This window comes from Drosophila willistoni, unplaced genomic scaffold (assembly GCF_018902025.1).
Source record: "Drosophila willistoni isolate 14030-0811.24 unplaced genomic scaffold, UCI_dwil_1.1 Seg809, whole genome shotgun sequence".
NCBI classification, from domain to species: domain Eukaryota; kingdom Metazoa; phylum Arthropoda; class Insecta; order Diptera; family Drosophilidae; genus Drosophila; species Drosophila willistoni.
This window is the reverse complement of record NW_025814711.1, coordinates 79,797-93,682: the sequence shown is the minus strand read 5'-3', so window position 1 is coordinate 93,682 and position 13,886 is coordinate 79,797. Positions and strand designations below refer to the sequence as shown.

At 37.3% G+C, this 13,886-nt stretch overlaps 1 protein-coding gene across 1 annotated transcript; it reads right to left on the bottom strand.

Moving 5' to 3' along the window:
* Window positions 1-7,586: 7,586 nt before the first annotated feature.
* LOC124461999 (pheromone-processing carboxypeptidase KEX1-like) lies at window positions 7,587-10,763 on the bottom strand (the record flags this gene model as incomplete). The annotated part of the gene is made up of 2 exons (XM_047013398.1): window positions 10,611-10,763; window positions 7,587-7,925 (listed from the first exon to the last, which is right to left on the bottom strand). Coding segments are annotated over exons 1-2 (492 nt in total), but the record flags the coding sequence as incomplete, so codon positions are not given.
* Window positions 10,764-13,886: the final 3,123 nt, after the last annotated feature.

Sequence of the window (13,886 nt, the reverse complement as noted above, 5' to 3'; positions counted from 1 at the left end):
TAATATTTGAATAAGACAAAAATGTTCCCCACAAAAACTGAAAAACTATTAGCGAAGCAACACGAGTTGCATAAAAGATTAAAAAAGCTAGAAGAGTTAGATGCTAGTAAGTTTACTAGCAAGATTATTAACGAAGTAAATGAGATACAGAAGCTATGGATTAGTTACCATAGTCAAATGCTAGAGAGTGGTGTAACTCAACACTACTATTTCACAGATGGGAAGTATGAGGAAGGTTTAGATATGGCAGCCAAATTACTAGCCAAAGGAGAGTCTAGCAGGCAGAGCACTGTTGTTTCTGAAACCATTGAAGCAGATGCAACAATGTCAGAAAATGTTGAAGGCAGCAACGGAGAGTCGCGGGGAAACGCGACCTCCAGTATTGAGAACCAGGAAAAGTTTGAAGAAAAGGTTCGTCATCTCCAGCAATATTTGGAGATGGTGAGCAAAGATTTACGTACGATAGACAATAGAACAGGCGAAATGTATATTAAGAAAATAAAATTCTTGTTCAGGAAGGTACAGGTGTGCCAAGCTTATACACATGAACTATACAGAGACAATGAAACATTTAAAGAGGTCATAGAAGAATTGGAGTTCGACCTTCAGAATACCTTGGTAGCATTAGAAGAGAAAATAAAGGATCAGAAAGATTTGAAAGTTGAGAATGTTACCGTGAGAGGCGAACTACCGGTGTTGCCAAAAATACAGGTACCCACATTTTCTGGAGAACCTAGAGAATGGGACCTGTTTGTAGAGTTATTTGCAGAATTAATTGAGAATAGAGAAGATTTAAGTCTTACTCTTAAATTCAATTATTTAAAATCCGCATTAAAGGGAGAAGCGAGGAGCATGGTAGCTCATTTACTGTCAGGTTCAGCTGACAATTATAGTGCCGCTTGGGAACTATTAACCAAGCGGTATGAAAACAATCGGAGGGTATTTTCCGAACAGTTAAATCGGATCGTTGATTTACCGATGATCAACAATGAATCCGCAAAGAGTGTAAAAGGAGTGATTGACATAATCAATGAGTCAATACACTTAATTAAAATTAAAGCAAATTTGTCCGATGAAGTTGACGTAATACTCGCTCAACACATACTTCGGAAATTTGACAGAGAGACTCTACAATTATATGAGAGTCAGATCAGAAAAACCAGGCAAATACAGTTGCTGTCTGATGTCATGGAATACTTAGAGCAAAGATATTGCTCGCTAAGTGCCATGAGGAAGGAAGATAAAAAACCGTTACAAAAAACGTCGGCTGCGGGTTTTAAAGATAGTTGTCCGATCTGCAAAGGTCCTTGGCATAGCGCACTTATATGCTATAAGTTTAAAGCGCTAACACCTAAAGAAAGGGTGGAAATAGCCAAAAAAGTGCAATTGTGTACACGATGCTTGAAGCACTCAAGCAACAAGAGATGCACTAATGAAATTGTCTGCTCATTGTGCAGCAAGGGACACCATACCCTTCTTCATTTTGGGGAAAAACAGGCAAAGGTAAATACTTGTGTTACGGCACAACAAAAATTGTTGGCCACAGCCCTAATTCAAGTTAAAAAAATAAATGGAGAATATGAAACGTTAAGAGCCTTGATTGATAGTGGATCTCAAAGCACTATTTTATCTGAAGAAGCCGCTCAAATGTTAAAACTACCCAAGATCAAAAAACAAACCGAAATAAGTGGAGTATCTTCAACAAAATCTAGAACTTCAAAATATAAGGTAAATATTGAAATGAAGACGCGTGATTCTCAAAAAGAACTCCTTAAGGTTGAGGCAATTGTATTGCCGCAATTAATGAAAGCTCTTCCATTAAAAATAGCAAACGTGGATATGTCAAAATGGCAAACTTACGTGCTAGCTGACCCCAACTTTAATAAACCTGGGAGGGTAGATTTGATAATAGGGGTAGACGTATATACCCACATCTTAAAAAGTGGAGTGGCCAAGATTAATGGTCTGCTAGGGCAAAATACTCAATTTGGCTGGATCGTGTCGGGATGTACGAAGTCAAAAGGAGATGAGTCCATAGTAGCTACAACAATAGACATCACAGATATGGAGCGTTTTTGGGAAATGGAGGCAGATGAAAAAGACGATATAGAAGCTAATGAATGTGAAGAAAATTTTAGCAAGACAACAAAGATTAATGATTCTGGAAGGTATGTGGTAACGATCCCGTTTAAGAAAGAAAAGGAGTTAGGTGAATCAAAGGCGCAAGCAACTGCGCGGTTTCTTAGCCTGGAGAAAAAATTTCAGAAAAATCCAAAACTTAAGGAAGAGTACAAAAAATTTATTAAAGAATATTTGGACTTAGGCCATATGGTCGAAACTAAGGATGAAGGAACGTACTACCTGCCACATCAAGCAGTAGTAAAAGAAGCAAGTTTGACAACTAAACTAAGAGTTGTATTTGACGCTTCCGCGAAAACTACGAATAACAGAAGTCTCAATGACGTGATGTGGATCGGGCCGCGACTTCAAAAAGACATATTTGACATAATACTAAAATGGCGAAAATGGCAGTACGTAGCATCTGCAGATATTGAAAAAATGTATCGGCAGATAAACATTGATCTAAACGATCAAAAATATTTGCATATTTTGTGGCGAATGTCACCGCAGAAAAAATTAAGAATATATAAATTGACAACAGTAACGTACGGTACGGCATCAGCACCTTATTTAGCTACAAGGGTACTTGCAGAGATAGCAAACAGATGTCAAGATAAAGTAATTAGTGAAATTATCCGAGATGAATTCTACATGGATGATTTAATGACTGGAGGTAATACCGTAGAAGAATCAAAACACAAAGTTCAACAGGTTTCCAGAGAGCTGGAAAAAGCAGGAATGAATTTGAGAAAATGGATTTCGAATAAGTCCGAAATTGTTGAAGAGGTTATTGATACAGGCGATAATAAAGTATTAAAAATTGATGAGAACGAGGCAATTAAAACCTTGGGGTTGCAGTGGGAACCAATTAAAGACGAATTTAAGTTTAAGGTACACTGTGACGAGAACAGAAAGGTGAATAAAAGAGGTGTGCTATCCACACTTGCCAAGATTTATGATCCACTAGGTTGGCTAGCACCAGTAACAGTAATAGGCAAGTTATTCTTGCAAAAGTTGTGGCTAGCTGAGAAAAATTGGGATCAAGAGTTGTCCGATATCGACGCAACAGAATGGAAATTTTTCAGGGACAATTTAGTGTATCTGGAAGAAGTCAGATTACCCCGATGGATCAAGACACAGCCTGATATGTTGTTACAGATTCATGGTTTTGCTGACGCGTCAGAAAAGGCGTATGCAGCGGTAGTATATGCCAAAATTGGTGGGGCAGTTACCTTAATAGCCAGTAAGAACAAAGTTAACCCTATCAAAAATAGAAAAACTATTCCTAAATTGGAATTATGTGCAGCACACTTGCTATCGCAATTGCTACAAAGAGTCCAGCAATCTATTGCTGCTCCTTCTGAAATATACGCTTGGAGTGACTCTACTATTACGCTGTGCTGGATAAAGAACGGTGCTAGTAAGGAAAAATTTGTAAGGCGTCGCATAGAGGATATCCTAAAAATCAGAGAAATAACGTGGAACCATGTAAAATCTGAAGATAACCCTGCAGATGTAGCTTCAAGGGGTATTTGTCCAAATAAGTTAAAAGATTGCGATTTGTGGTGGAATGGGCCAAAGTGGCTCGTTGAGGCAAAAGACAAATGGCCTAAACAAAAAACAGATGATGACAAGGTGATGGTAAATTCCGTACTATTAAATACAGAAAGTAGTATTATGCAGGAGCTAATTGAAAAGTATTCCTGTATAAATAAACTGGTCAGAATTACGGCATATGTATTTAGATTTATTGGCACTAAAAGAAAAGATAATGCGTACCCATCATATCTAACCGTCAATGAGCTTAAGAATGCTAAAAATTTTATAATTAAACACCAACAAGCATGTCAATTTAGCAGAGAGATTTCATGTCTTACGCAGAACAAGCAAATTGACATGAAAAGCAAATTTTGAGCTTAAATCCATTTTTGGATAACGATGGAATATTGCGCGTAGGGGGAAGATTGCAAAATGCCAACATATCTTTGATACGAAACATCCAATTATTTTAGATAAATCAAATCTAATAATGTTGTTGATTAAAAATGCTCATAAGGAAACCTTACACGGAGGAATTAACCTTATGAGAAGCCAAATTCAAAGGAAATTTTGGATTTTCGGTTTAAGAAACGCTCTTAAAAAATACCTAAGGGAATGCGTCACTTGTGCCAGATATCGCCAAGTAACTGCGGAGCAAATTATGGGTAATCTACCCAAAAGTAGGGTAACGGTCTCATTCCCATTTCATAACACCGGGATTGATTTTGCGGGCCCATATCATATAAGATGCTCAAAAAATCGGGGACAAAAAACATTCAAAGGGTACATAGCAGTATTTGTGTGTTTGTCAACTAAGGCAATTCATTTGGAAGTTGTTAGTGACTTGACAACTGATGCCTTCCTAGCAGCATTTCGAAGATTTGTGGCAAGACGGGGTAAATGCGCGAACATATATTCTGACAACGGTACAAATTTTGTGGGAGCGGCTAGGAAGCTGGATGAAGAATTCAAAAAAGCAGTTCAAGATAACGTCCAGGTTGCCCCTGTTCTAGAGCGAGAACAGATTAGCTGGCATTTTAGCCCCCCGGCAGGACCTCACTTCGGAGGTATATGGGAAGCTGGGGTCAAATCCGTTAAGTATCATCTGAAAAGAGTCATAGGAGACAATAACCTGACATATGAGGAACTGGCAACATTGTTGTGCCAAATAGAAGCCGTGCTAAATTCACGTCCGTTATATACGACGGGTGAAGATATGGACAACAACGAGGTGTTAACTCCCGGTCATTTCTTAATTGGAAGACCGACATTAGAAGCAGCCGAGTCCATATCAGAAGAAAAAATTGGAAATTTAGACAGATGGAAATTAATTCAAAAAATGAAAAAAGATTTCTGGGCGAAGTGGAAAGACGAATATCTATATACTCTCCAGCAAAGAAATAAGTGGCGACGAACCACCGAGAATTTAGAGAATGGACAGGTCGTGCTGATCAAAGATGAAAATTGTCACCCAGCCAGGTGGCCTCTGGGCAAGATTGAGGAAATTCATAAAGGCAGGGACGATAAAGTAAGAGTGGTCAAAATCAAATTGCAAGATGGGTCAATTACAAGGCCTATAAATAAAATCTGTCCACTTATTGGGGTAAAATCATCCGAAGAAATTGAGGAGAATCGATATCGGAAAAGTAACAGATTCGGTCATCTGTCCAAAGCAGGAACCGTAATGATGTTAGCAATGTTAATGCTGCTTTGTCAACTTTCGAATGCAGCAAGCATTAGAGATAATCGACCAAAAATTACGGTAAAAGAACTAAACGCAACAGCCGCGTTGTACTTAGATCCAATGGGTGAGGTGGAAGTAGTAGCGTCCTCATGGGATCTGGTAATATACTATGACATGTCGGCGTATTTTGAAATGCTTAATAAAGGTGACAGGTTGATTCCTAAAATGAGGGATTTATGTCAAAAGTTATATAATTTTGAAGACCAGTGTCATTTCGTATTAGACAACATGGTAAAACGAATAACGGAAATCGAAGAAAATAATAGATTGTTTATGAGTCAGAATAAGCCAAGAAGCAAGCGGGCACCGTTTGAATTCATGGGTTCATTGTACCACATATTATTCGGCATCATGGATGCAGATGACAGAGTACAGATGGAAGAAAACATGAGAAATTTACTGACAAATCAGCAAATTTGAAACACCTAGAAGAAAGGCAGACATCGATAGTGGACTCCACGGCAAACATTCTTAAGACAACTATAGACGAAATAAATGTTAACTTTCGCAACATGAACAACCGGATTGAAAATATGACAGAAGTACTAAAAGAAAGCTATTACGTATATAGAGAATCCATGCAATTCTTCATGATTGTAAGGCAACTGAGTTCCGTGATCGATGAATGTGAAAAAATTCAAACAGGAGTTATAAATCTTTTAATAGACATTAACCATGGTAGGTTGAACCCTAACATTTTAAAACCAAGCCAGTTGAAGTTGGAAATAACAAAAATTAAGGACAAGTTGTCCGAAACATTAGTATTACCAGGTAAAAGAACAGGTACTGAATTAAAAGATGTATACACTCTGTTGACGGCAAAAGGTATTTTTATTGACAGAAAACTAATTATAAATGCAAAAATACCACTTTTTGGTAGACATCCGTCTTTTCTCTATAAAGTTATTCCACTGCCTGTACGATTAAACAATAACCAAATGGTAATGGTCCGTATAGACAGCCAGTACTTAATTTATAATTTTGAAATAGATTCGTACCATTTAATGTCCGAATCAGCATTGCAAAAATGTCAGAATTGGCAGTCGCATAGGAGAACATGTGAAGGAAGTTGGCCATGGAGTAGTGCCAATGATAATGTCTGTGAACTGACAGCTCTTAAACAAAATACCAAATCTAACTGCATATACACAACGATTATGGAAACAAAGTCTTACTGGGTAGAATTAGATAGTAGCAGGAGTTGGTTATTTAAGGTTCCACCTAGAACTAACGCTAGAGTCCAATGCGGTAATGAACAGCAAGAGATAATGGCTATACCAGAGCAAGGAATTTTGAGCCTCAGATCAGGCTGCACAGCTAGGACAGAAGATAAAGTTATAGTGGCTCATCATAGCATACAGTCAGAGTCGTATATAGCCATTAAAACGGCGCACGTGGGCGATATTAGTAACATGGCAAATATAATTTGGAATCCAGTAGAAGCAAATATAGTGAACCATTCAGCAGAATTGGAGAAAGTAGGAAACCAGCTACAAGCATTAAAGGAACATCATATTGAATTACAAGGTTTAAACTTCCATCATGTAACCGGTCATGTTTCCTTAATATTAGTTATCTTACTAATTTTAATATTAATAATAATTTGTATAAGACAATGTAAGATTAGACGGCAATTCCTAAACGTCGCATTTGGCGGCCCTTCGCAGAATGTTTAAGAATAAACATCGCGTTCATCTGAAACGGCTTCACCAAATCAGATTGAACAAAGAAATAAACAAAACATGCATCCACACTCTGTGGGAAAGCACTCAAGATTTTAATAACGGCGCAATATCAAGTCGCCAACGCTGTGCATGATATAAACAAGCATTAATATAAACATTAGAGTAAGCATTTTTAAGAACAATTGTCGCCTCTTAGAGTCTAAGAATTCTTTGATGTACACAAGACGTTTTTCAATAAAATCAGTTCATATTTTGAATTCAAGTGATGAAGTTGGGCTTTCAGTTTTTGCGGTGCTGAACTCCTCTTCAAGGTAATTATATTAGGTAATTAGGTAATTAGGTTTTGAAAAAATTATGTATTGATTCATTTACACACACGTCGTTCGTCGTTCGTCGTTTTCTCTAGACTCCCCGTTTTCCACTCTCCCTTGCCATCTCGTCTTCTCTTTCATTGCCACCTCGTCGATCAGCTGTTTCGGGAGTAGGTCTGGCCTTACAGCGTTACCATACCATCCCCACAGATCGGCCATCCTTAAATGCATTTGCCCCAAATGCGTCGTCGTCGTCTTCAAAGTCGTCATCATCGGCTTTAGTGTCATCTTCATTTTCGTCGTCTTCATCACTCTAGTTTTGGAGTCGTCTGTATCGTCGTTAGAGGTGTCATCATTAAATTCGTGGTTTTCCGCATCGCCTTCATGGTGGTCGTCATCATCTTCGGAATCGTCATTCTCATTATCATCGTTGTAATCATCATTATCGTCATCTTCGGAGTAGTCATCATCATTTACGTCGTAAGATGATTCTTTATCATTGTATTTAACAGCATTGTCATCTGTCTAATACTTTCGTAAGTTTTCTTAGTTATCAGCAACATCTTCATCATCGTCTACATAAGTTATCCATTTCTTCATATATTTGGTGCACGTAGTCGTATTTTTCGGACCATCTACAAAGTGTGCATCTTTAGTGACATCATAAGTATCCTTTGATTTGACTTTAGTTACTCGATAAGGACCTAAATACTTTGGCTTTAACTTCAGTCCACCTCCGAATTGAGTACGTTTAATTGCAACAAAATCGCCTTCTTTATAAATTGATGCATGTTTTCGTCGTAGATTATAAGTGTTCTTGTTTTCCTCTTGTAGATTTATGATTTGCTGCCTCGCATGCTTCCTTAGGTCATCTCTTTTTTCGTTAAACATAGCTATCATTTCCTCATCAATAATTTGCTTCAATTGGATATCAAACTTCGTACGCATTTTGACTCCAACTAATAACTCAAACGGCGTAATATTTGTACTTCTACAGTGAGTTGAATTTATTGTTTGCTGAACTCTTCCAACAAACTTGTATTATTTGCTCGGGTCATCAACAGAAAGCTTGGATAAAACAGATATAATAATAGCATTAAGTCTCTCTACTTGCCCATTTGCTCTAGGCAGTCCCGTAGTAACAGGGTGGTGAAGTATATTCTCTGAACGGCAATACTCCTTAAAGTCTTCTGATGTGAAAGCAGATCCTCTATCCGGTTTCCAAATGTGACACTTTGTGCTTGCAATCTCGATATAACTTCTTGGGCGGATGTCGTCTTAGTCGTTTATAACCAGTAGTATTTGGTGAATGCATCTATGACAGCTAGGATGTGTTTGTTTCTCTTGTCACTAGATTCAAGCGGACCCAAAAAATCAATGTGGAATGTTTGCAGTGGTTTTTCTTCCTTAAGCAATGGATTTAACAGTCCCTCCTTTTTTCCTTGTTTGCGGTTTGAGATAATACACGGAATGCAGCACCTAATATGTCGTTCAACTTTGGTCTCAAGTTTCGGTGTACAATATTCTTTCGCAATTATGTCTTTCGTCTTCCGAACAGAAAAATGTCCTCTCTCATGAGCTTCTTTGCATTTTCTGCATTTTTTTAGGTTGATCATCAGGCCGTAATTTTTACACTGTTTCAGGACTTCTTTGAGATTTGATATGGCCTCGTCTTCATCTTTAGCTGGAGTAATGATGTCTTCTACATATGGAAACGCGATATTTTTACGAGTCAGCTCTCCAAATATAGCATTGATGTGCTTTTGAAATGCAAAACAAAATTGCTGAACAACAAAAAATGAAAACTAAAGACAATATTTTATTTGCATTTATTGTTCGCACTGTTTTCCATCAAAAACAACTTGAATTGACCTTGTAACAAATATTCGCAAATTGCGAAACGCCAGCAAACTGCAACTGCATATAGCAACTGCATTAAACTTTAACAGCAAAGGCAAAAGAAAAAAAAGAACAACAAAATAACAACATAAAAATATAATAAACTAAAGGTGACGACTTGAAGACACCCTGTTTATGAAAATTTAACATAATAAAAATGCATCTATTTAAGCCCATCGTCCAAGACTGCATCCGTTTTGGGTCCTGAACACACTGTCGCCTCTTGCGGTCAATATTTCAATTCGAGCCTTTATCAAATATATGGTTTTTTGGTTATGTGAATTACATACTTATATAGACTCTTCAGATTTGCCAATTTATCTTTGCTATTGCAGGGTATATCCGCCGTGCTCAAGTCGTTAGCTTTGATTTTTATGACTGCAATACTATATGAATATATCTATTCATAGGCGTCAACAGTATCCTTTTTTAAATGGAAAAAGTATTATTTCTTACAAAAATTGCTCTTAAAAAGTACTGTAATATTTTGAATTCAAGGAATGAAGTTTGGGTTATTTTCCTTCTCCCTGGAATCCATATTCAACTACCATCAAAAAACATTTACAACTAAATTAAACTTTAAAAGCATGATGTAGCTTTCATGAAATATTTCTGAATATTTTCGGGACGGAAGAGTTTCGAATCTATTCCAAATTATTACTATTACTGCAAGATTGCATTAAATAACTCATGGATTCGCCTTTCAGAGTGATAGATATACATTTTATATATCGGAAGTTTGCAAAACATTCAAAAAACACGAAAAAAGCGAAAATTTGTCATTGTTTTATGTGAAATATGCGATTTTTCTATGGAAGAAGGGAATGGATCATTGTTTCCTATGTTTTCAGTCCTATTAAAACGAAGAAGAGTTGTGCTTATCATTGAAAATAAGCAACGAAATTCAGGTATTTCGTTGAACAACAAGACAAGAATAGGAAACCATTTAACGATTACAAAACAATAATATATAGGTATTTAATTTATTTTTTACTTGCCCTTTATGTGATTAATTGCATAGGTTCCTTTTTTTGAAAGGGATAAAGTCAAATATTTGTGGCATTTGTGCCCACAAGAATTAGAATAGTTGTTATATTAAGTATATTATTTATTAAACTAGGTAATAATATTAGGTAATTAGGTTTTGACAAAATTATGTATTGATTCATTTACACACACGTCGTTCGTTGTTCGTCGTTTTCTCTAGACTCCCCGTTTTCCACTCTCCCTTGCCACCTCGTCTTCTCTTTCATTGCCACCTCGTTGATCAGCTGTTTCGGGAGTAGGTCTGGCCTTACAGCGTTACCATACCATCCCCACAGATCGGCCATCCTTAAATGCATTTGCCCCAAATGCGTCGTCGTCGTATTCAAAGTCGTCATCTAGTTTTAGAGTCGCCTGTATCGTCCTTAGAAGTGTCATCATTAAATTCGTGGTTTTCCGCATCGCCTTCATGGTGGTCATTATTGGTTTTCAGCATCGTCGTCATCATCTTCGGAATCGTCATTCTCATTATCATCCTTGTAATCATCATTATCGTCATCTTCGGAGTAGTCATCATCGTTTACGTCGTTGTAATCATCATCTTTATCATTGTATTTATCATCGTTAACAGCATTGTCCTCTGTCTAATCCTTTCGTAAGTTTTCTTAGTTATCAGCAACATCTTCATCATCGTCACCATAAGGGATCCCTTTCTTTATAACGGGTGTTTTTTTAAGCGTTTGGTTTTTAAAATTGAAATGAAACACACAAAATTTGAATATTATTGTTAAATTTTTATTTGAGATGATAAAACAATATTTGCCAATTACTTTTTATAAATGACTTCATGTAAATGTTGGCCGCGACTGCGTTTCAAGTGATCAACACGGAAGGTCCAATTTTGCACGCCTTTTTCCAGCATGTCTAAGGGAATTTCGCCAATAACACGACTGATATTGTCTTCCAATGCACAAATTGACGATGGTTTGTCCTGGTAAACCAATGACTTTACATATCCCCACAAAAAATAATCCAGTGGTGTAATGTCACATGACCGCGGTGGCCAACTGACGGGTCCAAAACGAGAGATTAATTGTTCACCGAACTCATCTTTCAATAGGTCCATTGTCTCCCATGCTGTGTGGCATGTGGCACCGTCTTGTTGAAACCACATATCAACCAGATCATTATCTCATTTTGGGCAAAAAAAGTCTGTTATCATCGAACGATAACGCTGCCCATTGACAGTGACGTGGCGACCGTTATCGTCTTTGAAGAAAAATGGTCCAATGATTCCGCCAGCCCATAAACCGCACCCGTCAGTTGGCCACCGCGGTCATGTGACATTACACCACTGGATTATTTTTTGTGGGGATATGTAAAGTCATTGGTTTACCAGGACAAACCAGCGTCAATTGGTGCATTGGAAGATAATATCAGTCGTGTTATTGGCGAAATTCCGTTAGGCATGCTGGAAAAAGTGGTGCAAAATTGGACCTTCCGTGTTGATCACTTGAAACGCAGTCGCGGCCAACATTTACATGAAGTCATTTTTAAAAAGTAATTGGCAGAGTTTGTTTTATCATCTCAAATAAAAATTTAACAATAATATTCAAATTTTGTGTGTTTCATTTCAATTTTAAAAAACAAACGCTTAAAAAAACACCCGTTATATTCGGTGCAAGTAGTCGTATTTTTCGGACCATCTACAAAGTGTGCATCTTTAGTGACATCATAAGTATCCTTATATTTGACTTTAGTTACCCGATAAGGAACTAAATACTTTGGCTTTAACTTCAGTCCACCTCCGAATTGAGTACGTGTAATTGCAACAAAATCGCCTTCTTTATAAATCGTAGATTATAAGTGTTCTTGTTTTCCTCTTGTAGATTTATGATTTGCTGCCTCGCATGCTTCCTTAGGTCATCTCTTTTTTCGTTAAACATAGCTATCATTTCCTCATCAATAATTTGCTTCAATTGGATATCAAACTTCGTACGCATTTTGACTCCAACTAATAACTCGAACGGCGTAATATTTGTGCTTCTACATTTATTGTTTGCTGAACTCTTCCAACAAACTTGTATTATTTGCTCGGGTCATCAACAGAAAGCTTGGATAAAACAGATATAATAATAGCATTAAGTCTCTCTACTTGCCCATTTGCTCTAGGCAGTCTGGTAGTAACAGCGTGGTGGAGTATATTCTCTGAACGGCAATACTCCTTAAAGTCTTCTGATGTGAAAGCAGATCCTCTATCTGTAATAATCTGGACTGGGTTTCCAAATGTGAGCCTTTGTGCTTGCAATCTCGATATAACTTCTTGGGCGGATGTCGTCTTAGTCGTATATAACCAGCAGTATTTGGTGAATGCATCTATGACAGCTAGGATGTGTTTGTATCTCTTGTCAGTAGATTCAAGCGGACCCAAAAAAATCAATGTGGAATGTTTACAGTGGTCCTTAGGCAATGGATTTAACAGTCCCTCCTTTTTTCCTTGTTTGCGGTTTCAGATAATACACGGAATGCAGCACCTAATATGTCGTTCAACTTTGGCCTCAAGTTTCGGTATACAACTTTGAAGTTGCTTCTGGTTTGTGGGCTGGGGAAATTTAGTTACAGCGTTGGTTTTCTCTTCAGAAATACATATCTTTTGGTCTTCGATTTCGTGCCCTAAAAACTCAATTTTTTTCCTTAAAAAACTGCATTTTTTTAGTTTGATCATCAGGCCGTAATTTTCACACTGTCTTTAGCTGGAATAATGATGTCATCTACATATGGATTCGCGATATTTTTTCGAGTCAGCTCTCCAAATATAGCATTGATGTGCCTTTGAAAAACACTAGGAGAATTCGCTAGTCCAAATGGTACCTTTAGAAATTGGTATTGCCCGTTGTGGGTTACAAAAGATGTATATTTTCGGCTTTGCTTATAGTCAAATTTTTACCAGGACTACGGGGCTACTGTACTCTGATCCGAGTGTTCGACTATACCTTCTTTTAACCATTCATCAACTTGTTGGTCTACTACGGAACGCGCGTTATAACCGATTCTACGCGGACGCGAGTAGATTGGGGTATCATTATTAACTACGACTCGCATTTTTACGTTTGTCGACTTTGCCTTTACGGGTTTATAGTTTTTTATCAGTTCGCGTACTTCATACTTTGCGGAATTGCTTGCATTGGCTTCAATATTTAAATCAATCTCGTTAACATTTGATGCATTTATTTTCATCAACACCTAAATTTCTGTTTCAAGCTCGATACTGTCACTCTTTCTTACAATTATCCCGTCACGATTTATTTTTACTTCCGCAATTTTACAAAATTCTTCGCCTAACAGCAAGTCTTCGTCAAGAAATTGTGCTTCGATTACTAGAAATACTGATTTGAATTCTTGACCGTCAATTACGAAGAGTTTTTCGATTGAACCCATGGCTTTGACCGCGTCGCCATTACCGAACCCGGTTAAAAATTTGCTTCACTCACATAGCTTTGACTGTTTTATTCTTTTATAAATCTTTTCGGACATAAGATTGTATTTACTTCCAGTGTCAATAAAAGCATTCATCTTTAAACCGTCGATTGTTATCTCTTTATA